Genomic DNA, 26,894 nt, shown 5'->3' with positions numbered 1-26,894 from the left:
TCTTTTAAGTCATTTATTTTTTTATTTATTTTATTTACTGGACTTTGTCAAACAGAAACAAAAACAGGAATAATATAAAAATTTAATGACAGGGACGATAGGCACATTAGTGTGCTTATGCACGCCCCCTCTACGGACCTAAGAATGAAGTGAGGTCCATGGAAGTCAATTTATGACTAAAACTGTGAAAATTTGTAGCTGAAACAACTGAATCAGGCAGAGCATTCCAGCACTTGTTAGTTTATGTATTGATGGATCCATTCATAAAATGCTGTGACCTTAGTATAAACTCCAGGGCGGTTCCTTCGAGCACATCCTTCACCCCAGCTGACAATGCCTGTAAGGTACCATCTGTTTCCTTTTCCTAAACAGGCTAATGGTCCTCCAGAATCACCCTAAAAAGAAAGGCAGAAGTCTTGCTATTAGAAAAAAAAATAGTTTCATTACATTCTAGACATAGTGACATTTCATTTTGTATTATTGACTAACAGAATGGGAAATTCTACTGGATTACCTCATCCAACTTCCCGAAGTATGAAAGATACCCTACAGCATTCTGACCAGTGGTGGGTTGCCACTGGTTTGCCCTGGATTGGGCGAACTGGTAGCAGTGGTGGGAGGCTCCGCCCATCTGCCCAGTTGCTTCTGTGCATGCGCAGAAGTGTCACACACGCCCACGCCCACGAACAAACCGGTAGCAATGGGTTTTGAAACCCGCCACTGATTCTGACAGATAAGTCTAGCAAAGAACAGCTTGTTCCACAGGCAGTTTGTTATACTAAACTGCTGTATACATTACAAATTTGCAGTGTTTCTAAAATTTGGCTTAAAATTCCTTTTATTTTCTATTTTTAGTCATTAGATCTGGATGAAAATAAAAGCCACTACTGGCTTTTGAAACAACAGAAACAAACAAATAAATCTCTTGTTCATTCTTGGTACAATTGTTTTTCAGATCTATGAAGACCATCTCTTTTCACTTTTCACCTCTCAGTCAAAATTAATAAACACAGGTCTTGTTATCTATTGAATATATATAGTTGTGCTAAGCCCTGCTAAAGTGAAACTAACTTTTGGATGACCCTAGCTAAAGTGAAACTAACCTTTGGATGACCCTAACTGTTAACTTCAACTATTTTGGAGGGAAACATAGAGCATTAATGTGTGAGTGCTAGGCTTTTTCACATATTTTATTTATTTTTTATTTTATTTATTTATTTATTTTGTCAAACACAACAATATATAACCGTGAAATAACCATACAAAATGAATACAACCAAAGGGAACATTAGGACAGGAACTGTAGGCACGCTGGTGTTCTTATGCATACTCCTTACAGACTCCTTAGGAATGGGGTAAGGTCAACAGTGGACAGTCTTAGGTTAATGTTTTGGGGATTTTGGGATAAGACCAGAGAGTCTGGTAGTGCATTCCAGGCATTAACAACTCTGTTACTGAAGTCATATTTTCTACAATCAAGATTGGAGCTGTTCACATTAAGCTTAAATCTATTGTGTGCTCGTGTATTGTGGTTGAAACTGAAGTAGTCTTTGACAGGAAGGACATTGTAGCAGATGATTTTATGAGTTATGCTCAGGTCATGCCGAAGGCAGCGTAGTTCTAGATTTTCTAAATCCAGAATTTCAAGTCTGGTGGCATAAGGTATTTTGTTGCGATCAGAGGAGTGGAAGACTCTTCTTGTAAAATATATCTGGACATGCTCAATTGTATTAATGTCCGAAATGCAGTGTGGGTTCCAGACAGATGAGCTGTATTCGAGAATTGGTCTAGCAAATGTTTTATAAGCTCTGGTTAGTAGTGTAATCTTTCTGGAGAAGAAGCTACGCAAGATTAGGTTTACAACTCTTAATGCCTTTTTGGCGATGTAGTTGCAGTGGGCTTTGGCACTTATATCATTTGATATGATAACTCCAAGGTCTTTGACAGAGTGAGGGTCATCTACAAGGTCATGTCCATTGAGCTTGTATTTAGTGTTCTGATTCTTTTTTCCAATGTGTAAGACAGAGCATTTGTTAATTGAGATTTTGAGTTGCCAAATTTTTGACCATTCCGACACAAAGTCAAGGTCTTTTTGAAGGGTAGCAGCATTGTTGGTAGTGTTACATAGTTTAATATCATCGGCAATGAGAACACAGTCACTTATAATATGGTCACAGAGGTTGTTTATGTATAATATGAAGAGTGTTGGTCCTAGAACGCTGCCTTGGGGGACACCGCTATTAACAGGAGCAGGATTATAGGGCACTGCCTATTTTGACCACTTGTTGCCTGTTTGACAGGAATGCAGTTATCCAATTATGGAGGGGTCCAGAGATGCCATAGGATTTTAGTTTTAGAAGAAGTTTGTCGTGTACCACTGAGTCAAACGCTTTACAGAAGTCTATGTAAATTGCATCTATTGCTTTGCCCTGATCAAGATTTGTAGTCCATATGTTTTTGCAGTGAAGAAGCTGCAGATTACAGGATAATTTTTTTCTGAAATCGAATTGTTTATTGGAGAGTAGGTTGTTTGTTTCTAGGTGGAGGGTAATGGATTGGTTAATGATTGATTTTGATTGGTTGAGGCCCTGTGGGCCCAGAGTATAAATTACAGGGATTTGCCTGTTGTTCAGTTAGTTAGTTCCAGTTGAATCAATAAATACTGTTGTATTAATGCTGGTCTGTTATTGCCTATTGCAGCACAATAGGTCTTACAGCAGTTTCTCATCTACTTTCATTTCTGGATTTTCACAACTTTTGTTGTTGTTGTTTTCCACATGCAGTTCAGCTGATCTCAAAAGGTGCTCAGAATTTACCCGACATTTCAAATGTAATCAATCTTTTTGATACACAAGAAAACTATTGATCCAGATCAGTGGTCACCAACCTTTTGGACCTCAGGGACCACTAGATTCATAATTTTAAATCTGCGGACCACTAATATGATCTGCCTAATGACCGGCTGGGTGGGCATGGCTAGGTGGGCATGTGACTGGGTGGGCGTGGCCAACTCAATGTCACTCATGTCAAGGGGTGCCTTGCCCATCTTTACTCGCTCCTCTCCTACCAGCCCCTCCCCATCTGCCTGTCTGAGCTCCTTAGGGCCCCAACAGGAAGCAGTTGTTGGAGCTAAGCAGCCACTATGAGAAAGAGTTGGCAAAATAGCTCAGTTCAAATTGGATCTGACCAAGAATTAGGCTCAGCAGAAGCACCTCAGTGAGGAGCATAGGCTTTCCAAGCAGAGGGAAGACCTGCAGGAGTGCAAGGCCAGGTACCGGCACCTGGAGGCTCAGTGGGCTGAGATGGTCAGCCAATTCCAGGCCATGATGCAGTCCCACTGGGCCCTCCGGCTCTTTGCCACCAGTGGCACTTCCCTCCAGCCTTTACCCAAAGTCTAGCACCAGGAAGCTAAAGCAGACCCCAAGTCAGATTTTCTCCCCCACCTCCCACTGACCACATAAAAAAACCCCAAAGGGGGAGACTCTCTGCAGCAAAACAAACGTTAATTGCACGTATCCATCTCAGGGGCCGTAGTTTGAGGACCCCTGATTTAGTACAATATAAAAAAATGCAAATAATTTTTCTGTGGACCACCAAAATTTTCTCACGGACCACCAGTGGTCCACGGACCACCAGTTGGTGATCGCTGATCCAGATGACTTACTCTATTTTATTTCACACAGGCTGAAATTGCAAAAGTGTCTTACTTTCTAGTGTATAATATTTCATTTATTTCTATAATGACCAATATTTTATATTTAGATGGGAGCTGTCTATGCATTTTTTCCAATTTTGTGAAATTTGGAAAACATTATTTATATTTAACTAACATGATATTGCTGAGCTTATTCATCATATTCTAATTGCTACTAATACAACTCTTTTAGGCAAATACTACTAACAGACAAGTCAGAGGACTTATGTTGTCTTCCTTTCCTTACAAAACAGATATATGAAAAGTATTCTTTGAATTTAAAAGGCAGTCCTATAAATCATGTTTTCTTTTCACAGTTTTGTTTTTTGGCTTTACCTGACATGCATCGGTACCACCATTCAGATTCCCAGCACATAGCATTTGAGATGTAATTAGATAATCATAAAGTTTGTTGCAAACACTTTGGTTAATGATTTTCACTTTGGCTTCTTGTAATGTTTTTGTAAGCTGACCTAAATTGATAGAAACATTGTGTAAGTATAGTATTTGCTATATCATCCTCACATTTGCAAGTGATAGCTAGTATAAATTAATTAGGGATTAAATCTCTCTGTTGAAAGAGAGTAGAAGCATCCAAGGCCTATCCAATGTGTTTCTAAAGTACTAAGCCCCAAAATGGAGCATTCCAAAAGGTAAGGGAACATCCACCATTTTTGATGTTCCTCTGAAACATAAAAAGTTGGAACTGCCAGTTGAAAGTTAGATTGCCACTTGTACTAATTTTTTTTTTAAAGGGAGGTGGAAATCGATAATAGATCACTGATACTGATTATTGTGATCTAGAATATATTTAAAAATGGTTGATGGTTTTTCTTCACTCCCCTGGAATGATATTACAGTTTGTTTAATTGAAGCATATTTTTGAAACATAAATTGCAATGAACCTGTCAAGATCTGGCCTATATCTTTGAAATTTTACTAGCTCATACGTTGCATTCCTTTATAGTAATTTACATAGCAATTGGTACATTAAATAAATGAAATATAAATAAAATTGTGTGTGTCTTCAAACTGAAAGATATGTCTTCCAACTGGAATAAGTAATGTAATGCTAAGAACTTTATGAAATTAAACATCTCCATCAACTAAGGATATGTTTTCAGAATTGCAACTGATTTTCCTTAATTCTATTTAATTTAATTAGATGCATAAGATTATAGCTGAAATAGATTTCCACAGCAGCTGACAGTTATGATTCACAAAAAGGTACAATAGATTAGGGATACTTGCAATTTGAAATGAACATACTATTTTCTTTTACAGCTCCCCAGCCAGTTACATAGCAGACAGTTCCATAAATAAATACTCTAGGACTGCTCAGTAAACATACGGGCTGTACCAGCTCAGTGAAAAATACCGGTGCCTCCATTTCCAAGAGTGCAATGTCATAATCTGAGATGTATTGGTCATAATTTGGATGGACTATTATCCTTTTGATTGATCTCATTACTGCTTGATTATTGCTGTATTTGTTTATGCTTTTTATACCCATATATGCTGTCCAGTCTGATGCTATGGAGTATCTGAAAAACAAAGATTGCAATTCTCCAAGTAAATGTTGTTATCAAGGGGATTTAGGAAACATGCCTTTGTTTTGTAGCAAGCCCTGCCCTGTGGAACACCTTTCTCCTGGGATCTAGCAAGCCTTCACCCTTTTAGTCTTCCAGGAAGCTGTTAAGGCTGCCATTAGGCTCTGGGATGGTAAGGTTGGAACCTGGGAATTGTATAGATGAATAGATGGAGATGATGGGTTAGGCCTCTGGGTTTTCTCATTTTTCTTATTTTTATTGTTTGTGGTTTTATTATTGTTATGAGCTGCCACATGTCAGCTTCCTTTTAATTTTTGTTTAAAATAAAGAGCAAGACGGAGAATAGGCAGATATGAATTTGATGCCTGTGAGCTAAACGTTATTTAAACAAACATACTACAAGAGTCTGGATGTCTATTGTCAGTAATATATGCTTTGCATCCATAATGCATACCTTATAGACTCAGAGTCCTGAAAGCAATGTGCAGCTGATACCAACCACCGATTTGAAATTACAGAGGCGCCACATATATGACCAGATGTTCCCAGTTGCAAACTTGCTTGCCAAGGCCACTTTCCAGGCCTTGATTCTTCACCACCAACAATTCTGAAGTTTGTTATCTGACTCCTTCCACATGCTAAAAGAGAGGTGCTGATTACTTTCTATGAATTGTACAATACAATCCTGAGCACATACAGACTTTGATTTGCATTCCCTCAAAAGAATGTAGAACTCCCCTATCATGATTACAGCTCCTTTCAGGTATTCACACATTAATTACATACCACAATTCATTTCATCAAATCCATCTTCACAGTCTTTTATACCATCACATTCTGGATTTAATTTTTTTGGACATTTTCCATTTAGACACTTATATGAATGAGGTAGACATCTTTTATATGCTGAAAAGATGAAATGACAGGTGAAAAAAATGGTCAGTATTGTTTGTTTGTTTGCAGTTTAGATTTCTGCTCTACATTTCTTCCGGGGGATTAAAATGGTACATTTAGCATTGGCCCAAACTTATAGTTTCTCAGATAGGTTACATATTTAGAGTTTTACAAAATGACAATATAATGGTATCATTCTGGTTGGGTAAGCACTTTTTTTATATATCCTAGGTACATGTGAAGATGAGCATTCAGTCGTGGGTTGCTACCAGTTCGCCCCATATCGGGCAAACCGGTAGCGGCAGCAGGGGAGGCTCCGCCCACCTGCCCAGATGCTTCTGCACATGCGCAGAAGCATCGTATGAGTGCATGTGCAGAAGCGTCATGTGAGCGCATGCACGGGCACAAGCAAACTGGTAGCAAACTAAATTGAAACTTACTACTGTGGGCATTGGTAAAAATCCAATTCTATCAGTGTATTGCTTTTTTTTTTTTTTTTTACATTTATATCCCGCTCTTCTCCGAAGACTCAGGGCGGCTTACACTATATTAGCAATAGTCTTCATTCTATTTGTATATTTTATATACAAAGTCAACTTATTGCCCCCCCAACAATCTGGGTCCTCATTTTACCTACCTTATAAAGGATGGAAGGCTGAGTCAACCTTGGGCCTGGTGGGACTAGAACCTGCAGTAATTGCAGGCAGCTGCTGTTAATAACAGACTGCATGCACATGATGCTCACAAGCACTTATATTTTATTTATTTATCAAATTCAGACACTGCCCATTTCACTATCCAAGTGACCTGTTAGCAGAGGACTACCTTCTGTAACAATGGAGGCATGGCCATCCTCCATTACCTAATGTCCATTGGAGTTGAGCAGCTAATAAATTTAAATAAATAAATAAAACGTGTTTTGGTCTGCCCTGTAGCCTTCATAAAATTTAGAACACAGTTTCTAACCTTTTGGCTTTCCTGGCCACATTTTGTGAGGAGGAATGATCTTGGGTTGCATATAAAATATATAATACAGTTCATGTATATAAATAAGAAACTTTTATTTAACATTTTAATATTAAAATATTAAATATTTATAATATGTGATATATATATATATATATATAATTTACATGATAATTTATTTATTTATTTATTTATTTATTTATTTAAATTTTTATACCGCCCTTCTCCCGAAGGACTCAGGGCGGTATACAGCCAAAAATAAAAACAGCAAGTATACAAAGTTAAAATATCAAATTAAAATACCTATTCAATAGTGGCCGAATTAAAACCGTCAGATTGACCTAACCTAAAATACCCCATATAAAATTACAAAGGATTAAAACTTTAAAATTTGGAATTTAAAAAATCAGTCAGTCCAGTCCCGCTTGAATAAATAAGTGAGTTTTTAATTCCCGGCGAAAGGTCCGAAGGTCAGATATTTGGCGCAAACCGGGGGGAAGGTCGTTCCAGAGCGTAGGTGCTCCAACAGAGAAGGCCCTCCCCCTGGGGGCTGCCAGCTGGCATTGCTTGGCGGACGGCACCTTAGGAGACCCTCTCTGTGAGAGCGTACGGGTCGATGGGAAGCATAAGGTAACAGCAGGTGGTCCCATAAGTACCCGGGCCCTAAGCCATGGAGCGCTTTGAAGGTGGTAACCAAAACCTTGAAGCGCACCCGAAAGACCACAGGTAGCCAGTGCAGACTGCGCAGGAGCGGTGTTACCCGGGAGCAACGAGGAGCTCCCTTGATCACCCGCACAGCTGCATTCTGGACTAACTGGAGTCTCCGAGTGCACTTCAGGGGTAGCCCCATGTAGAGAGCATTGCAATAATCCAGGCGGGAAGTGACGAGAGCATGAGTGACCGTGCATAAGGCATCCCGGTCCAGAAAGGGACGCAACTGGCGGACCAGGCGGACCTGGTAGAAGGCTCTCCTGGAGACGGCCGCCAAATGATCTTCAAACGACAGCCGTCCATCCAGGAGAACGCCCAAGTTACGTACCCTCTCTGTTGGGGCCAGTGACTCGCCAACAGACTGTACCAGGGTGCTGGCATCCACAGCCACTCCGTCTTGGATGGATTGAGTCTGAGTCTGTTTCTCCCCATCCAGACCCGTACGGCCTCCAGGCAACGAGACAGCAGTTCAACAGCTTCGTTGGGGTGGCCCGGGGTGGAAAAGTACAGCTGATAACTCACCCCGAAGCCACTGATGACCTCACACAACGGCTTCATGTAGATGTTGAACAGGAGAGGCGAGAGAATCGACCCCTAAGGCACCCCACAAGTAAGGCGCCTCGCAGTCGATCTCTGCCCCCCTGTCAACACCGTCTGCGACCGGTCGGAGAGATAGGAGGAGAACCACCGATAAACGGTGCCTCCCACTCCCAAACTCTCCAACCGGCGCAGCAGGATACCATGGTCGATGGTATCAAAAGCCGATGAAAGATCCAACAGGACCAGGGCAGAGGAACAACCCCTATCCCTGGCCCTCCAGAGGTCATCCACCAACGCGACCAAAGCTGTCTCCGTGCTGTACCCGGACCAGTAGCCGGACTGGAACGGGTCTAGATAGACGGCTTCATCCAGGTACTGGGGAAGCTGCCATGCCACCACACTCTCTACAACCTTCGCCACAAAGCGAAGGTTGGACACTGGACGGTAGTTACCCAAAATAGCTGGGTCCAGGGAAGGCTTCTTGAGGAGGGGTCTCACCACCGCCTCTTTCAAGGCAGCGGGGAAAACCCCTTCCAACAAAGAAGCATTTATAATTCCCCGGAGCCAGCCTCGTGTCACCTCCTGAGTGGCCAGCACCAGCCAGGAGGGACACGGGTCCAGTAAACATGTAGTGGCATGTAACCTCCCAGCAGCCTGTCCACGCCCTCGGAGCCACAGAATCAAACTCATCCCAAACAACATCAACAAGACGTGTCTCAGTCATCCCATCCGGATCATCACAATCTTGGTCCAAACTATCCCGAAGCTGAGCGATTTTATCGTATAGATAACCACTAAACTCCTCAGCACGTCCCTGCAAGGGGTCATCCCGTCCCCCCTGGTGTAAAAGGGAACGGGTCACCCGAAACAGGGCAGCCGGGCGGTTATCTGCCGACGCAATGAGGGTGGAAACATAGGAACGTTTCGCAACCCTCATTGCCACTAGGTAGGCCTTCGAAAAAGACCTAACTAGTGTCCGATCAGCCTCGGAACGGCTGGACCTCCAGGTACTCTCTAGGCGTCTTCTCCGGCGTTTCATCTCTCTCAGCTCCTCAGAGAACCAAGGAGCCAATTGAGATCTACGCCGGGTCAGAGGCCGCAAAGGCACGACACGGTCCAAAGCCCCAGCCGCAGCCTGTTCCCAGGCCGCAACTAGTTTTTCAGTCGTGCCGTGGGCAAGATCATCAGGAAATGGCCCAAGCTCCGTCAGGAACCTCTCGGGGTCCATCAGGCGCCTGGGACGGAACCAACGCATTGGTTCCGTCTCCCTGCGGTGGTGAGCGGCGGTCTGAAAGTCTAGGCAGAGGAGAAAATGATCTGTCCATGACACCGGTGTTGTCACTAAATCCCCTAATACCAGATCATTAAACCACTGTCCAGAGATATAAATCAAGTCCAGTGTGGACCGCCCCGTGTGTGTAGGTCCATCAGTTACTTGGATCAGGTCCAAGGCCGTCATGGAAGCCTGAACTCCTGAACCACCATCGATGACAAGCCGGCCGATGGCAGATTGAAGTCCCCCATGACCAAAAGTCTGGGGATCTCAATCGCCACCCCGGCAAGCACCTCAAGCAGCTCAGGCAGGGCTGTAGTCACGTAGCAAGGAGCCAGGTATGCGATCAACAGACCCATCTGATTCTTATGGCCCCACTTCACAAGAAAGGATTCACAACCGACTATCTGAGGCACAGTGGACTCTCTCGGCTCAAGACTCTCTCTCATCACAACCGCCACCCCGCCACCCCTACCCTGGGCCCTCGGCTGATGAAATGCTCGGAAACCCGGCGGGCACAGTTCAACCAGGGGCACACCCCCTTCTGCGCCCAGCCAGGTCTCCGTAATGCCCATGAAGTCCGCGGACTCCCCCCGAATATGATCACAAATCAGGGGGGCCTTGTTAACCACGGACCGGGCATTGCACAACATCAGCCGCATGCCCGGGCTCTGAGGATCTTGACCTTCCGGGGAACGGGTAAGAACTGAGGGACCGGAGCACATTATCGCTTTTAAACAGCGAGTCCGTGCTCCCGAAAAATGATACGGCCCCTTGCTTCCGCCATATCTGCCCCTCCCACTTACCGTACAGATGGAACCAACATCTACGCCTGGTACGAATCCCTCACCCCCCTCCCTCGGACCGGATAAAACGCCATGGACAACTCCCGGGACTGGACTTACCCTCCCCGACGGGTTCCACCCCGTCGCTTCCGTCCCCCCCTTTAAAAAACCCTTATTAAAAAACCTATCTACAAAACCCCAAAGATTCTTCTTCCTCGCATGCCACCTCTCCGGGTCCCAAGACCCCTCGTTAAGGCAGGCCCTCGATAACACAGAGGGCCATTCCTGCGAGGCGGGGGAACCTCGCAGTCGGAGAAGGTCGGCCGACGAATATTTCATGCAAAAAATAAATAACAGTGGGAAAAGGTAATTCCCTAGCCGTTTGATGGTATCGCGGCCTACGGACAAGTCAGGTCAGTCACAATACCAAGGCCTTAGGCCGGTGGGGGCAATAGTCAAGATGGAATTCGGCTGATGGATTCTGCCATTTAATGCCACCCCTAATGGGTGCAGCAAAAGTTTTTGCCCACCAATGTCGCCCATGATCCGGTCCGGGCCGTCCAAAATTGATGCCAAAAATACCAGGAGCAGGAAAAAAAGTTTTCAGCCGCAGATGTCAAATGATGGTATACATAAAAGTCAGCTAAAAGTCAAAATTCCACCTGCATAAGCTACCCGTGTCCAACACCGCTGGTATCAGTGCCGCTGGTAATGATATGGGAGACAGTCTAGCCGCCAGCAACTGATGACAAATGCAGCCATAACTGCCGACAGATGGATGGAGACGTAGGTGACCATACCGCTGAACAGTGCCGCTAGAAGACAGAGCGGCAAACTTCCAGCCGCTGATGACAAGTGCGGCCGGCCACAGTAAACCACGATCCAACCCGTCCATTTCTAACGAGCGCCACTCCGCGCCCCTCCAAAATGGCTGGCGCCATCCGCCATCTGCCGTTGCCGCCGATGGTATCAATGCCGCTAAAGGTATCTAAGCGGCTGATGTCAATGCCGCTATACGATACCGCCGCTGGCCAACGTCGCCCGCCAATGTCCTGAGCGGCCGCCAATGTCCTGAGCGATTGCCGGGCCGCAAAAACGGTATCAATGCCACCGATAGTATCAATGCCGCCAGAGGTATCTAAGCGGCTGATGTCAATGCCGCTATGCGATACCGCCGCTGGCCAACGTCGCCCGCCAGTGTCCTGAGCGGCCGCCAATATCCTGAGCGGCTGCCAGGCCGCCGGGCCGCAAAAACGCAATCCGGCCCTTTCCAGCGGGCGCCATACTCCGCGCCCACCAAAATGGCCACCGGCAACCGTCCGCCGCTCGACACCGCTCGCCCACATCACCAGCCTCGTTCCCGGCAGCCGAGGATCTAGGAAGACCCCAAAAGATCTCCTTCGGCTGCCGGGAAGATGTTCTACAAAGCGGTGAGCACAGATAGCTCAAAAACTGCATCCAAGGCATCGCGGCTGGGAAAAACGCCGCCCCACCACCTGCATGACTGTCAGGACGCTGCCATTCCCGCGCATGCGTAGTAGAAGAAAGAAAAATAATAGCATTTTTTATTATCCTTACTAGTTGTCCCAGGCCTCATGTGGCCTATGGACCGTGGTTGGACATGCCTAGTTCAGACTTTTCATTCTGGATTAAAGCAGCAAAGTACAGGTAGTCCATGACTTACAACCACAATTGAGCCCAAAATTTATGTTGCTGAGTGAGATAGTTGTTAAGTAAATGTTTCTTATTTTATGACTTTTCTTCCTACAGTTGCTAAGTGAATCACTACAGTTGTTGAGTTAGTAATATATTTGTTAAGTGAATCTGACTTCCCCATTGACTTTGCTTGCCAGAAAGTCTTAAAAGCCAATCACATGACTCGGGACATTGCAACTATCATAAATGTGAGTCATGGTCAGTTGTAAGTATGAAAAATGGTTGTAACTTTGAAAGGTCATTAGATGAACTGTTGTAAGTCGAGGACTACCTGTGTCAAGTATAAGAAAATTAAAGAAAAGTGAGTCATGTTTTGAATGTTTCTGAAATTATCACCATATATAACCACTACATATTCTAATGGATAACAAATAATGTTCAGGAAGATTTAAGTGAATCTTTTGAAGATAGTCCACTTTTTTCATATAGGATATTTATATGTATAGGTTAGGTTTCATATAGATTATTTATATTTTCATATAATGCTATTTGAGATTTGTTGTATCAAAGTTTGTGATTAAAGACACTGTAGGAAGAAGCTGAGTAATAAACATAGCTCATTCAGACAAATTCTAGGTTTGTTTTGATTACAGGTACTGCCCTTTTTAGTGACCATTCAAAGTTAGAGTGATGCAAAAAAAAGAAGCTTTATGACCAATCCTCAGACTTATGACCATCACAGCATCCCTACAATCAAGTGATCAAGATTCAAATGTTTGGCAACCAGTTCGCATTTATGACTGTTGCATCATCTTGGAATCAAGTGATAGTCATTTCCATGTTTCATGACAGCTTCCAACAAGCAGAGTCAATGGAACAGCCATCAGTAAAATCACAAGTTGTGATTACGTGATATGTTGCTAAACAACCATGTCACTTAGTGACAGAGTTGGCAATCCCAGTTGTGTCATTTGGCAAGGCTATCTATATTGTTTATGCTGGACCCCAGAAAAAATTGGCATAAAAAAGTAAATCTACAATTAGACATGACCTGAGTTCAGATTTAATGCATTTATAATTCATAATAAAACAGAAAGGCAATTATTAAAAAAAACAACCAAGCATGGTTCTTTGGAAGGGATTTTATGTGTTATGTTCAACATTAAGCGCTCCATGGCATAGGGCCGGGATACTTACGGGACCGTCTGCTGCTATCGAATACCTCTCACCGACCCGTGCGCTCTCACAGAGAGGGACTTGTCAGGGTGCCGTCGGCCAGACAGTGCCGGCTGGCGACACCCAGGGGAAGGGCCTTCTCTGTGGCGGCCCCCACCCTCTGGAACGAGCTTCCCCCAGGACTTCGCCAACTTCCCGACCTTCGAACCTTTCGCCGCGAGCTTAAGACACATCTATTTATTTGCGCAGGACTGGACTAAATTTTAAATTTGAATTGGTTTTAATGGGGATTTTATTATTTTTTTTATTATCATTTTTAATTATTCGGCCATTTGTAATAAGTTTTTTAATGGATGTTTTATTTGTATTTATATGTACATTTTTATCTGGCTGTGAACCGCCCTGAGTCCCTAGGGAGATAGGGCGGTATAAAAATACGAAAAATAAATAAGTAAATAAAATAAATAAACATTAGGTCCACTTTTGGCTTTTATGTGATGTGTGAACTTATTACAGATAGTCCTCAACTTATGACCACAGTTGAGCACATTTCAGTTGTTAAGTGAAGCATTTGTTAAGTGAGTTTTGCCCTATTTTACGACTTTTCTTGCCACAGTTGTTTAGAGAATCACCGAAGTTGTTAAGTTAGTAACACGGTTGTTAAGTGAATCTGGCTTCCCCATTGACTTGGCTTTTCAGAAGGTTGCAGAAGGTAATCATGTGATCCCAGGACACTGCAACTGTTATAAATATGAATCAGTTGCCAAGCATCTGAATTTTTGATCACATGATCATGCGGATGCTGCAACGGTCATAAGTATGAAAAACGGTCGTAAATCACTTTTGCAGATCCTGTTGTAACTTTGAACAGTCACGAAATGAACTGCTGTAAGTTGAGGACTACCTGTATTATCATAACTTAAGATAATGGCCTTTCAAATCATCCTTAGAATTCTGCTAGGGTTGGGTAGTCTGATTTGCCCAATCATGGAATTCAATTCCCTGAATGTTGTAGGGAAAAAGAATCAGGGGAAATCAGCCCATACAGAGCAAAAGGGTGCCTAGATGTTCTGTATAATTTGATAAGCCTTTTAAGCATCAGAATAGAATAGAATAGAATAGAATAGAATAGAATAGAATAGAATAGAATAGAATAGAATAGAATAGAATAGAATAGAATAGAATTCTTTATTGGCCAAGTGCAATTGGACACACAAAGAATTTGTCTTGTGCATACGCTCTCTGTGTACATAAAAGAAAATATATATTTGTTAAGAATCAGAGTCGTTTCTATAATAGAAGTAACAAAGGAAATTATTTTATTGTGACAAAATGCAAACATAGAGGCCTAATAAAGGTATCACCTTCATAAAATATGTAGTTAAGAATTTTTATTTTATGTAGCACTAATTTTGCTTCTTTTCTTCAAACATTTTATACAAAGCAAAGCTCAATTATATAAACAATTGCTAACATTTGTCAAGAAAGATAATGGTAAAGTTTCCAAGCTGAGTTTGGCCTCTTATGAATTTCAGGTTGTTTTGTTGATAACAGTATGAAAGTGTTTTCCCATCGCTTTATTAGGGAGTTTGTTCGTTGTTTGAACATTCCAGTTTAGCCAACACCTCTGTACTTCCTGATATCTTTTATCCAAATGCTGCCCAGAAATAACTTTAATTAGCTTCTGTTATCAAGGGTAGCTAGGTAGAGCTCCATAACTGGGCAATATTTGACAAAACCAAAGATTAACATTTTTTTATTTGTATTAATTAGAGATTTACATAGGTATCTAATGATTATCTAATCCAGCAAATACCAAGCAATATTTAAAATGTTAAATTTAGCTTATAAACAACTTACCACAATCCATTTCATCACTTCCATCTGTGCAGTCATTCCACCCATCACATTTACTATTTAAAGGAACGCATGATCGGTCAGAACATTTAAACTGCCTTGGACAAGCTAAAAGAACATAATGTTTAAAACTATTGCAGTTGTGAAGAACATTGTATTACAGATCAATCTAATCATCATATGATGCTTGTGCAGAATATATTTTTAATCAATCTGTGACATGTTTTTATTTTCCCCTCTTTTGAAAGGCCTACATTTTTCAAATAAGAAAGGAAGTTTTGAATATGGAAGGAAGCTTCCCACCGTCTTTTCAAAGTTCTTCTTTATCTTTTATGCATAGTACAGAATGCATAGAACCAGTTTTCATAAGAGAAGTAATAATATGAGTTGCAATACAGGTAGTTCTCGATTTACAACAGTTCATTTAGTGACCATTCAAAGTTACAACGGCACTGAAGAAAGTGACTTATGACCATTTTTCACACTTATGACCATTGCAGCATCCCCATGGTCACATTGTCAACTGACTGATATTTATAACGAATGCAGTGTCCCGGGATCATATGATCGCCTTTTGCAACTTTCAATGGGGAAGCCAGATTCGCTTAACAACACAGTATTAATTTAACAACTGCAGTGATTCAATTAACAACTGTGGCAAGAAAGGTCATAACATGGGGCAAAACTCATTTAACAAATGTCTCACTTAGCAACCAAAATTTTGGGCTCAATTATGGTTGTAAATCAAGGACGATCTGTATAATCAGTCTTTAAGCTTATTAAATATAAGCTAATACTAATTAATATAAGTTAATAATAATGCACAAATTAAACTTAAGGAGCCTTTAAACAATTTCACAAAGTTGCACCCTTTTGTTAATCACAGGCAAGTAACACTTACGATCTGTATGGCTGAAAGCTCTAAATTCTATATAGAAACCTCTGTGTGTGACCAGTTCATCAGAATGGAAGCTAATTGAAATGGAATAGCCATATTCCTTGACTCTGTTTTCTTCTGCAATAGCTTTGCAATATCTGAAAGGAATATATTTTAAGTAAAATTGAAGATGTATCATTTTTAACAAGTTAAATTATTATATTTACTCTTCATTTATTATGACTTGCCATTTGACATCTCCCGGTTCAGGATACCACACCTTGCTCAATGTGTATTGCTTTGGTGGGGACTATTGTGTTGACATTACAGGGACTGCCCAAATTCTTCTGGCCACTTTTCATAGTGGCATGGAAGGGATTTGTGTCTTGGGACTATCCTAAACAATAGCCTATCCATCAGTGTGTGTGTGTGTGTGTGTGCCTATTACTGTGAAAACACACCCACACATACACACACACATTAGGCCTATATTTTGGCATTTAGATGCCTGTCAAAGTGTGTATCGTATCTTATCTGATCTTTATTTTACTCTACCTTACTTTATCTTTCTTTTCCTATACTGTCCTGTTCTATCTTATATCTTTTTGTCTTATATCTTTTATCTTTTAAATCTTATCTATGTTGAGATATGTAGAAAGAAAAGCACTAAATGAATACAAGTTGCTCAGCAAAGTTTTTTTTTCCTAGTTAAGCAACACAATTTGTTCCATGCAGAGTTACCCATTGAGCAGCTTTTCAGTGCAGTAGGAGGAAGAACATTCTTGCGGTACTGAATACATCCTTCCACTACCTGATAATTTTATTTAATTAAGTAAAACAGACAACTGAATTTCTAATTTTAACAATTTAACAATTTCTAATTTTAAAAATTTTAACAATTTAACAATTTAACAATCTAATTTAATTTTAACAATTTATTAACAACAAAGAATTAATAAAAGTGTAAATGTAACTTAATTCAGAAAAGTAATTTTTCTTCTTTTATTTTGTTTTTAGGTTTGTTTATCTCCTTTATTATTCTATGGGTTCCACACAATAAGATAATTTGAAATGTGGTCAATTATTTCTCTGTTTTATTTTTAAATGCTTAATGAAGAGTATAAAAGCAATGTATTAAATGAAGGCTTTGCAATAGGGCTGTAGCTCACCTTACTCCATCGATTGCCAGCCAATCTTTATCACATTTCTTGGATCCAGGAGATTGTTCCTGAATTTGTATTACAATAATTTTTAACATCAATCTATATCCAGGGAGTGGAGCCTAAGATGTTTTTTTTTCAAAAAGAAAAGAATATTAAAAACAAAAAATTGAAAACTACATTTGTTATAAGGTTTATCTATCATTATCTATCATTTCTATACTGCAGAGAAACAAATGCTATGCTAATTTACTAAGAATCCCACTGACATCAGTGGCACTTACTGTCTGGTTACTGGATAAAAGACTGAAACCTGATGCTTTTTTGGGTCAACATAGTGTCAGGGTTCCAAGTAACATACCCATAGTTATGTAATCTCAATTCATCCATTCACTCATGCCTCCAGAAAGTGTACAGTTTCAGAGTTATCATTCACGAGATTCTTTCTCAATATTTGTTGTAAAAAGCATTTACCATTTTAAAGTAGATTCCCTTGCTGGTTAGCAAGAATACAGATACCACAGAGTAGTAGTCATTTGAGCTATGCATCAGTCCATGTCAGATACTGTGCAATTTGCGTCACAGTGCAATAAACTGAACATAGGTCTATGCAAAGAGATGGTTCATATACTGTATAACACTAAGCCATAATATGGTTGGTTATTGTTTAATTAGCATGATGTGCATACCCATCTATTTTTGTCTTTATTTCTTGGGATGAGCTTTCATGCCTATTGCAATACCAAAATATAGCAACCAATTCTTACTTCCTCATATGGGCTTGCCTTCTAATCAGCTACAGGTAGTCCTTGAGTTATGACCAATTGTTCAGCAACTGTTCAAACAAGGAAGACTTACAACTGATCCATAAGATTGCAACCTTTACATCATTACCCAACAGTCATGTGATTGCCATATGCAACCTTCCCTGCCTGATTCCCACAAGCAAAGTCAATGGGGAAGCCAGCAGGAAATATCAGAAGTTACCCCTGTAAGTCACTCCCACTGCTTTATCTCACAAGGAGGCCTACTACAGAGTATGAGATCCCAGGGATCCCAGGGATCTCATACTCCATAACACCTCCCTCACATACACACACACTGTATTGTATGATAATCCACAGTACTCTCTCATAACTCTGGCCCCCAATACCCTGCCTCCACTTCCTTAGTGCCCACCCATGGCCCTTGCTGGCCCTTGCTGGCTTGCTGACTATAACAGTACATACCCTGATAACCCAGTGGCAGTCAATGTTTGGTGGATAGTAACTAGGATAATAAGGTGAAATTACACTCCCATTCCAGGAAACATACCAGCCACCACAAACTAAGGGAGGAAAAAATAATACAACAGTTTATTCATATTTCTCCAAGTGTGTAGATGAGATCCATCTTTCAACATTACAGTTCCTTTTATCTGTAATAGTATGCAAGGCAGAAAAAAGATATAAGAAGCTGTAAGACAAAAAAAATTAAAAGAGTTAAAAAGAACATTCATTCTAGAATTCCCTCACCTTAGGTTTAGTTTCAAACCCTCCCCTTCACCAAATTTCATTAATTTTATTTTAATCACACTATTTTGTTACACTATCAAAATTGCTTCACATTTTTTCTTTCTCTTTTAAATAAAAACAATTTGCTTTTTGCCTAAAGGTAAAGGTAAAGGTTCCCCTCGCACATACGTGCTAGTCGTTGCTCATCTCAAAGCCGAAGAGCCAGCGCTGTCCGAAGACATCTCCATGGTCATGTGGCCGGCATGACTCAATGCCAAAGGCGCACGGAACTCTGTTACCTTCCCACCAAGGTGGTCCCTATTTTTTCTACTTGCATTTTTACGTGCTTTCGAAACTGCTAGGTTGGCAGAAGCTGGGACAAGTAACGGGAGCTCACTCCGTTACACGGCAGCACTAGGGATTCGAACCACTGAGCTGCCGACCTTTCGATTGACAAGCTCAACGTCCTAGCCTTTTTGCTTTTTGCCTACACACTTTTCTATTATTTTCATTTTTAAAGCGGTTATTTCTTATATATATTTCTATCATCCACATCTTCTTTCACTTTATCATCCACTATTGTATCCTCCTTCATCTTTTTTCCATACTGCCCAGTTCTAGACATTCCAGTGACATCATGCCATACAATCCTTTTCATGCTATTCCAGATACCTTCCAGGTCATTTTTCACTTCATTCATTTTCCCATTCATTTTGTTATGTATTAATCTATCATGCAATACTTTTTTCAGAAAGATTTGTACTCTTTTCCTGTAATTCCCATATTTCAGATTATCTTCATTTCCTTCCTTTTTCTTTCATGTTCCCTTTTGTCCTGTGATATACTCTTGATGCTGACAAAAAAAGGTGTGTTCTACATACCCTGTCGATCAAAACCTATGTAGCCCTCACTGTTTTTCCTCAGTTTTTGATGATAAACAATTAATTCATATAAACTCATGATTTTAGATTTATATCCATTCCTTTACCTTGTGTATGCATGAATAGGCATTTTATTAAATTACATAAATGATACACATAAAGCTTTTTTTTAAAAGCAGATACTCACCAGATATTTTTTCCATTCATTTTTGAGTCTTCAAATGATCCCATTGACTTTTAATGTTCTTTTTTCATCTTATTCTCACCCAATATTACCAACTACTAAAATATTTTTCCCCTGGATCATATTAATTCAAAATGTTATCCAATATTTCCCAAAACTTATCTCTGGTTGTTCAATTATCACCATTCAATAGAATGTAACATGCAACTATTATTCATTTATGGATTCCTGCTTTCATGCCTATTGCAATACCTATATAGAGTACCAATTTTTATTTTCTGGCAAACACTTTATGTCCTTTAATTCATAATTAAACCTACACTTACAGTTCCCTACGTATAATCATGAACTCTATTACATTACATTCCTTTTGTTGCACAGATCTACATTTCTTTTTCATTCATTTAATTTTATTAATTAGTGCATGTTCTATATAATTTATTCCTATTACACTCCAAGTTGCAATCTACTATGTGTCATGGCCATCAACAGATAGGCCCATAAATACTGACTACTGAAACATCACAGTATTAGTCCCTTGAAATCTTAATAAAACTCTTTTTAGTAAGATAGAAAAATTGTAGACTAAATTAAAATCCTTAGTTGTATCTGTGCCATGTGCTGAATTCTATGCCAATGTTAAGGACATTATCAATCAGTTTGGCATATTTCGCTCAATATGTCATACTTTTCACCAAAGTTTAATGTCATGCAATCTATTATAGACATCATAGTCCTCTTCATATCTCATCAACTGGGGTAGTGGCAATGTACTAAAATGTCATATTCAAGATGTCCTAAATCAACCAAGCAAAAAATGATTTTCACATATAGTAGTTCACAATTTTGAATGGAACATCAATAATAGTTTATAAACATCAGAGAATTAATAGAAGTTCTGATAACTACATACCAATTTTAGGAACAGCCTGGAAATATGCTTTCAATATATTACTCTTTTGTCGTCGATCCAGTGAAAAAGTGACCAGCATTACATTACCGGATGAAGTTAAACGTATAACTGGAGGTTTCCAGGCTCCTGACATTCCACACCACCTAAAATACAAATTCGGAATTCTTTATATATTTGCTGGAATCAAAAAAAGATTTTGTACAATAATATACCTATAGGATATACAGCTGTTCATCATAATCAGAAGCCTTCTATATATATATTGAATGTCAATTCCTACAATTTCCAGTTACCTGACTAAATTCTTATTAATTCATCAATTTTCTTCCACCAAAAAATCAAAGATTGTATGTATGTTTGTGTAACAGCAAGTTGAGTGCTTATTTTAGAAATTAGGGAAATTTTTTTTTGCTACCTATGAATGCCCTCCAAAATTCCTTAATTAGCGCTGTCAGAGTCTGACTCTCTGTCCTTCTATCACCGATCTGCACATTACACAAGCATAGGATTTGTCTTTTCATTGTGCCTATTCAAAAAACCTTCTTTAATGTATTCCCTACCTGGTAATGATCTTGTTCTGCAATGGAAGAAGAAAATCGTATGCAGATAGCCTGTGCGTTGCACAACTCCCAGGAACCACATCATATGATGTTACAACTACCAATCTCACAACACATTCAGATGGAACACGTAGCCTCCATTGATAAAAAGATTTCTTGGGATTCCACAGAGTTAACGTCCTATTATTACCAGGCTTTGCGTAAAGGTCAAAGGCTGCTGGTAGACAAAACCAAAACAAATCAGTGGTTGAAAACCAGGAAGAATGAAAGAGAAATTAATCCTAACCCTATGCTGCAGATCCCAGAGAACAGGCATTTACATTTAAAAAGGAAATCTTGTCTATCTCATCAGACAGTACTATTTTTTCATCCTATAAAGTTGTCCCTTTGGGATTGAGTTGTCCCTTTGGGACTGAGACATAAAGGCTGTGAAAAGAGATCTTTTTTCACATATCTGATTTATGACTGGGAGACCTGAAATTCTAGAAGGAATCCAGCATCTTTCACAACCCTGGACAATGCAAACTCATTCTGAGCTTATCAGCCAATTATGCCTCTAAGTGAAACGTATCCAGTTAAGTGGAAACTGCTTGAATCAATCTTTTTTGTACTACAAATTCAAAATAGCAATCTTGTTGGGAAGTAAATTCTTTGGACAATAACTATTGTAGCTGTGCTTGGGTGGTTAAAATTTTTTAATTTAAAATTTAAATTTACTGCCATTAGTAAATCATTTGTTATTGATAGATGATCCTTTAAATTTTAATATCCTTTGCTCTTTAAAAAATGGGATAAGGTCACTCCTACCATCTTTATGCATGAAGAACCAAGATTGACTTCTCTAAGGCTACCTCTGATAAATGGAATTTCATTAAATTAACTCAAAACTGTATCCTATCAGTAAAACTTGTTAGAACAATCAATCTAGTTTTTTTAGTCATTCAAGTATCAAGGTCATGATGTATGCAGCTGGTAGTATTAAGCAATACCTGTTCTCACATATCATCTAATTAATTACAGAATCCTAGATGAACAAAACAGCTCAGAAGAGATTTGCTACTATCATGCTATAATCTTTTAGCAACATGCTTCAAGGCATGGCAGCAATTCTCAAGTGAGAAGGAGATTCTGGTTCTTATCATTGCTGGGAGTGTTGAAGCAGAGAACTCTGCTCTCTTTGTTTTGTTCAGATAGCATATATGAAGATAACGGGATGGGCTTTGGGAACCAATCCACAGTTGCTGACCTCATTTTTCAGAGGCACCATCAGATAACAACTGGACTAAAAGACAAGTTTTCCTTTCAGCAGAAGGAGCAGAAATGCTATCAAACATTTTTCACAGTTCAAGTTTCACAGTTCTGAAGTAATGAGCAAGCAATACTGAACCTCACATTCCCTTTCTCCAATACTTAAAGAGCCAATCAAAAACCCATCTTCGCTATGCATGCCATAGATTTCTATATGTTTGTCTATCATTAATTTCAAAGCTGCATGATTCCAGAAGGATACTTAAAGCTTAAGCTTTAAAAAGATTTAAAACAAGAAGAAAAAAGGTAATATATATTTAGACAAACCACAGGCCCTACCGCAAGATTTAGGAGAAAAGAGGCCAGGAATATCTTCAGGATCGGGAACTAAATTTCTAGGGGAGGGGAGGTGCTATGAAATAGAAAACACACTTCTTGAATCTCAAAAGATGCCATTGGTTGATTAACAAAACTAAAAATGGATCAATAATGACAATAGGCAGAAATCATGTAAAATATGTGGCTCCTCAAATAACCTGGTCCTATATCATTAAGGGTTTTTGGGGTGCATGGAGATATGGAGAGTGCAACTGATGGACCAGAGGAGACTGTGCAAAGGTCCTCTTAACTACTGTATAGCTGCCACCTGGTCTAGAACTGTGAATCCAAGATGATCCACAGGTTGCATGCTTGAATAGAGATGTGCAATCCCATTCAAGTTTAAAAATGGAATATTCCCATGCCCAGGCGCCTTTTATTCAGAGCCACTTGATTTTGTCAGAGGGGAGCTTAAGTCTGTTCTTCACCATCCAGGTTGTACAGCTTTCAGATAATGGACAATATGTTGAAAACATCATTCAATCAATGTGTGGTCAATATGTACAGTTGGATATCTGCTGCATAGTGATAATGCAAGATCCGAAACTAATAGATAACCTCCCACAACAGTTTCATGTAGATGTTAAACAGGATGTTATGGACAGAAGGAATAATCCTGAGAAAAAAAGAGGAAGATCCTCAGTCAAATAAAAAGAAATCTGAGTCCAGATTAGGATTAATCCAAATAAACAGACAAGAATCTCCATAGTTTTCATGAAGGTAAAGGGAAAGAGGGGGAAGCACATTCAGAATTGCAAGATTCAGTTACTGTAATCTTATAATAAAAGCAGGGTTAGCATGCATGACTAATTCCTAGTGTGATCTACCTTAAAGTAGAAGGGAGAGTGTATTTGCCCAGCTGGTAAAATTAACTTAGTCTGGATTCCTTCTATTAGTGTCATCTTTGAAGATCCAGGAAATGTGTCATGAAGCTCATTATCAGAGCAAACTGCAATTTTGTTCTTGATTTCGATTTAGCTTTTATTTTTGCTCTTCTTTATTTTGTTTCTGGTTTTTCACATTGCATTTTAAACTGAGCCATCCAGATTGTTTGGAGATGGATGGTACTATCCATTTAAACTAAACTTAAATCAGACAATGTGTCTTATTCAAGCACTTTCAAATGAAAATATTGTTAAGCAGCTCCTATCCTTTGCAATGATTTTTGGACTAAGTAGTTCCCTAGCTTTCAAATTCAGTTCAAGACAAGAGTAAAAACTACTTTTCTTCTTTTTTCAAGTCTCAAGGCTGCACAATGGGTCAGCGTAGAATAGCTCTTACCTGATTTCAGCATTGTGTCATAAGCCATAGAATCAGGTTCTGAAACCCAAAAGGATAAATGCTGTCATAAATAATTATATACACACAGGCCTGTACATTTCTCAATTTATTAAAAATAAAAAATATATAAAATATCACCTTACCAAAAAGCTCCATAGTAATTATATCGAAGTCTTCTTCTAATGGAAATGTTCCAGCAGTGTTATTAGCTATTGCAGGTATTTTTTTAAGACAGATTTGCTTCTGATATGTTGAGGATAGGTTTTTGATAGGAAGAACAATATTTGTGGGGGCCCAAAATGTGCTCCAATAATATGCTCGAGCACCACTTTTTCCATCACTGGAAAAAGATAACAAAATAAACTTTGTTTTGAATATACAATTAGATTTTATTTTAACATACATCTGTACCCTTTGGTAGAGGTCAGAGGACTGCAGTTGGTTGCTAAATGGCCCCACAGAGGAGTATATCAGCAAGCAGACATAATCATAATAAGTACAGTTAATATAAGCATACAGATAATTCTCATTACCATAATGGAATATGGAATTTTCATCATATAGCATGACGATTATAAGTCAAGGTACCCATATGACCAACCCGATTTTATAACCTTTTATTGCGGTGGTCATTAAGCAAACACTGCAATCATACAGTGAATGCAGTGGTCATAAAATAAGTCTATTCACATGGGCAAACTTTTCCGCAAACCACCCCAAAGATCAGAAACCAGCAAAAAATATCTTAAATTGCAGTTAATTGACTGCAGGGTGTTGCCATTGTCATAATTCTAAAATGGGTTGTAAGTACATTGGCAGGTTCTTCATAACTTCAAATAGTCACTAAGCAACCAGCCATTAAGCTAATCATACTTGGTAAAATAAGCAAGGAGATGTCGAGAGGAGATTCAGAGCTGCAAATCTGTACAACAATGCTTGTGCCCCCAAAACTTCATAATTTAGTCTGGATTCTTTGCACTATTTTAATATTTATCATTTTTATCAATGTATCAGTTCCTTTACTTAATCTTAAAAGTTTGTATATTTAAAAATAACCTACTAGTTATAAATTTTAGCAAAGTCTAATCAGAATTAAATCCTTTTCTGATAGTATCTACTCTATTGAACATGATTACTTCTCTGAGAACATGAGTAGAAAATAAGCAGACATGGCCGACAATATTTTATTTATAAAATATTATATTTATATTATTTATAAAGTTACATAATTTAAGCATGACTTACCTGAATGCAGCAATAACAGATTTCAAGTAATAATTGCCTATAGCAGAAGACCCGTATATTTCTGCAAACTGACAGTTAAACAATTAGAAAGCTAAATATAAAGAACAAGGGGGAAAATTATTAAATCCTGCATAATTGTATCAGTTTTATTGTTTATTTCCAGTCTCCCATCCCCAAATTTAGTCGATTAGACACAAAATCATAGATGATTCAACATAAATTTCTATTAAAGTGATATCTTTTATAAGGTGACATAAAGCTGTTTCTTTACCAAGTAGACATGACTAAATAAAATAATCAGTATAAATTTCAGCTACTGATTCTTTCAAAGGGATTCTATGTTATCCATGTACAAAACAGCATTGAGACTCACAACCAATTCATCTGGGAAATACAAACTAACAGAAAGTGCTTTGTCCTTTCAAACCTTTTTCTATTAACAAAGGGGCAGAAAAGTATATTGATCTCAGAAATAAAATGAAATTGGGAGAAAGAGCAAGAAAGACAGTATTATTATACTGAAGGAGAAATTAAAATGAGTGTGTGTTTGTGTCTTTTTTGTGTCTATTTTTATTGTAAAAATAAAAACATAATACAAAACTCCACAAACACGTTTACAATATGAATAAAAGTTTTGATACAAAGAAGGAGCTACAATTGTGGTTTATTTTAATAATATATGCAGAGAGTTTTGTCGTTAGAGTGAAGTTTCTTTGTAGAATATTGTCTGCATTAACCAGTAACAGTACTTACAAAAACATATATTAAATCTATCTAAAATTACATAGATTACAGTCCATTTCACCAGAATTATTCCATGATAGCATATAAAAGAGTGTTGTGGAAATGGTGTCATGTTGTAAGAATTTTTTTTTAAAAGCTTATATTGTATAATACCAGCCTTGTAACAGTTAGAAATATGTTGCCATTTCAGACACATCAAAGTGACATCCTTGCTCACTAATAAAAGTAGAACCAAAAAGTAGGCCCACTTTTTGCCCAAAATTTGCAGTCTGGAGGAGTCTTCCGTCTATATTTAATACTACACTGAAAGTTTCATAAATAATAGCCTTCAATTTCTAACAGACTTGTATTCTTATGCTTTAGATTTATCACATATATTAATATTTGCTTTTAAAAAGTTTTTTAAAAATGATAAATACAGTAAAAATAAAGCTATTAAATGAACTGCAAAACAAAACAAAATTCTTTTATATTTTCCATAACCAAACTTACATAGTTCTGTAGTGCTTCAGCTTGCAATATAAATGCATGAGATTTGGGATTTATGAGGTCATTTGTATAAGTCAGATTAGGAATTTCCACACTTCCACCAATGTAGAAGTAAGAGAAAGCTGGAGCTGAAAGCATAGGATCCCATATTGATAAACAATCAAAATGTTGAAAAGAGAATGAGGAAAATTGTCAGTGAATGTACTTGAGATTAAAATATGGATAATATTTTGCAGCAACTAAGTATTGTTATAAAGGTATTTTCTTACATGCACTGTGTTAAAGCGGGCTTTCTAAATATATTTAATTTTGTTTAAATTGGAGAGATTATAAAAAGTT

General features: G+C 39.0%; 1 protein-coding gene across 1 annotated transcript; it reads right to left on the bottom strand.

The window, feature by feature from the left end:
* Window positions 1-236: 236 nt before the first annotated feature.
* LOC131199433 (transmembrane protease serine 7-like) lies at window positions 237-26,693 on the bottom strand. The gene is made up of 15 exons (XM_058185207.1): window positions 26,559-26,693; window positions 25,323-25,390; window positions 24,221-24,417; window positions 24,078-24,116; window positions 21,171-21,387; window positions 20,611-20,753; window positions 18,369-18,466; window positions 17,149-17,261; window positions 16,004-16,137; window positions 15,106-15,210; window positions 6,031-6,150; window positions 5,699-5,882; window positions 4,964-5,238; window positions 4,031-4,167; window positions 237-395 (listed from the first exon to the last, which is right to left on the bottom strand). Exons 1-15 carry the CDS (start codon window positions 26,691-26,693, stop codon window positions 237-239), a joined length of 2,124 nt encoding a protein of 707 aa, XP_058041190.1.
* Window positions 26,694-26,894: the final 201 nt, after the last annotated feature.

The sequence above is a fragment of the Ahaetulla prasina genome, chromosome 5 (genome assembly GCF_028640845.1).
Source record: "Ahaetulla prasina isolate Xishuangbanna chromosome 5, ASM2864084v1, whole genome shotgun sequence".
NCBI classification, from domain to species: domain Eukaryota; kingdom Metazoa; phylum Chordata; class Lepidosauria; order Squamata; family Colubridae; genus Ahaetulla; species Ahaetulla prasina.
This window is presented reverse-complemented; position numbering and strand designations above follow the sequence as displayed.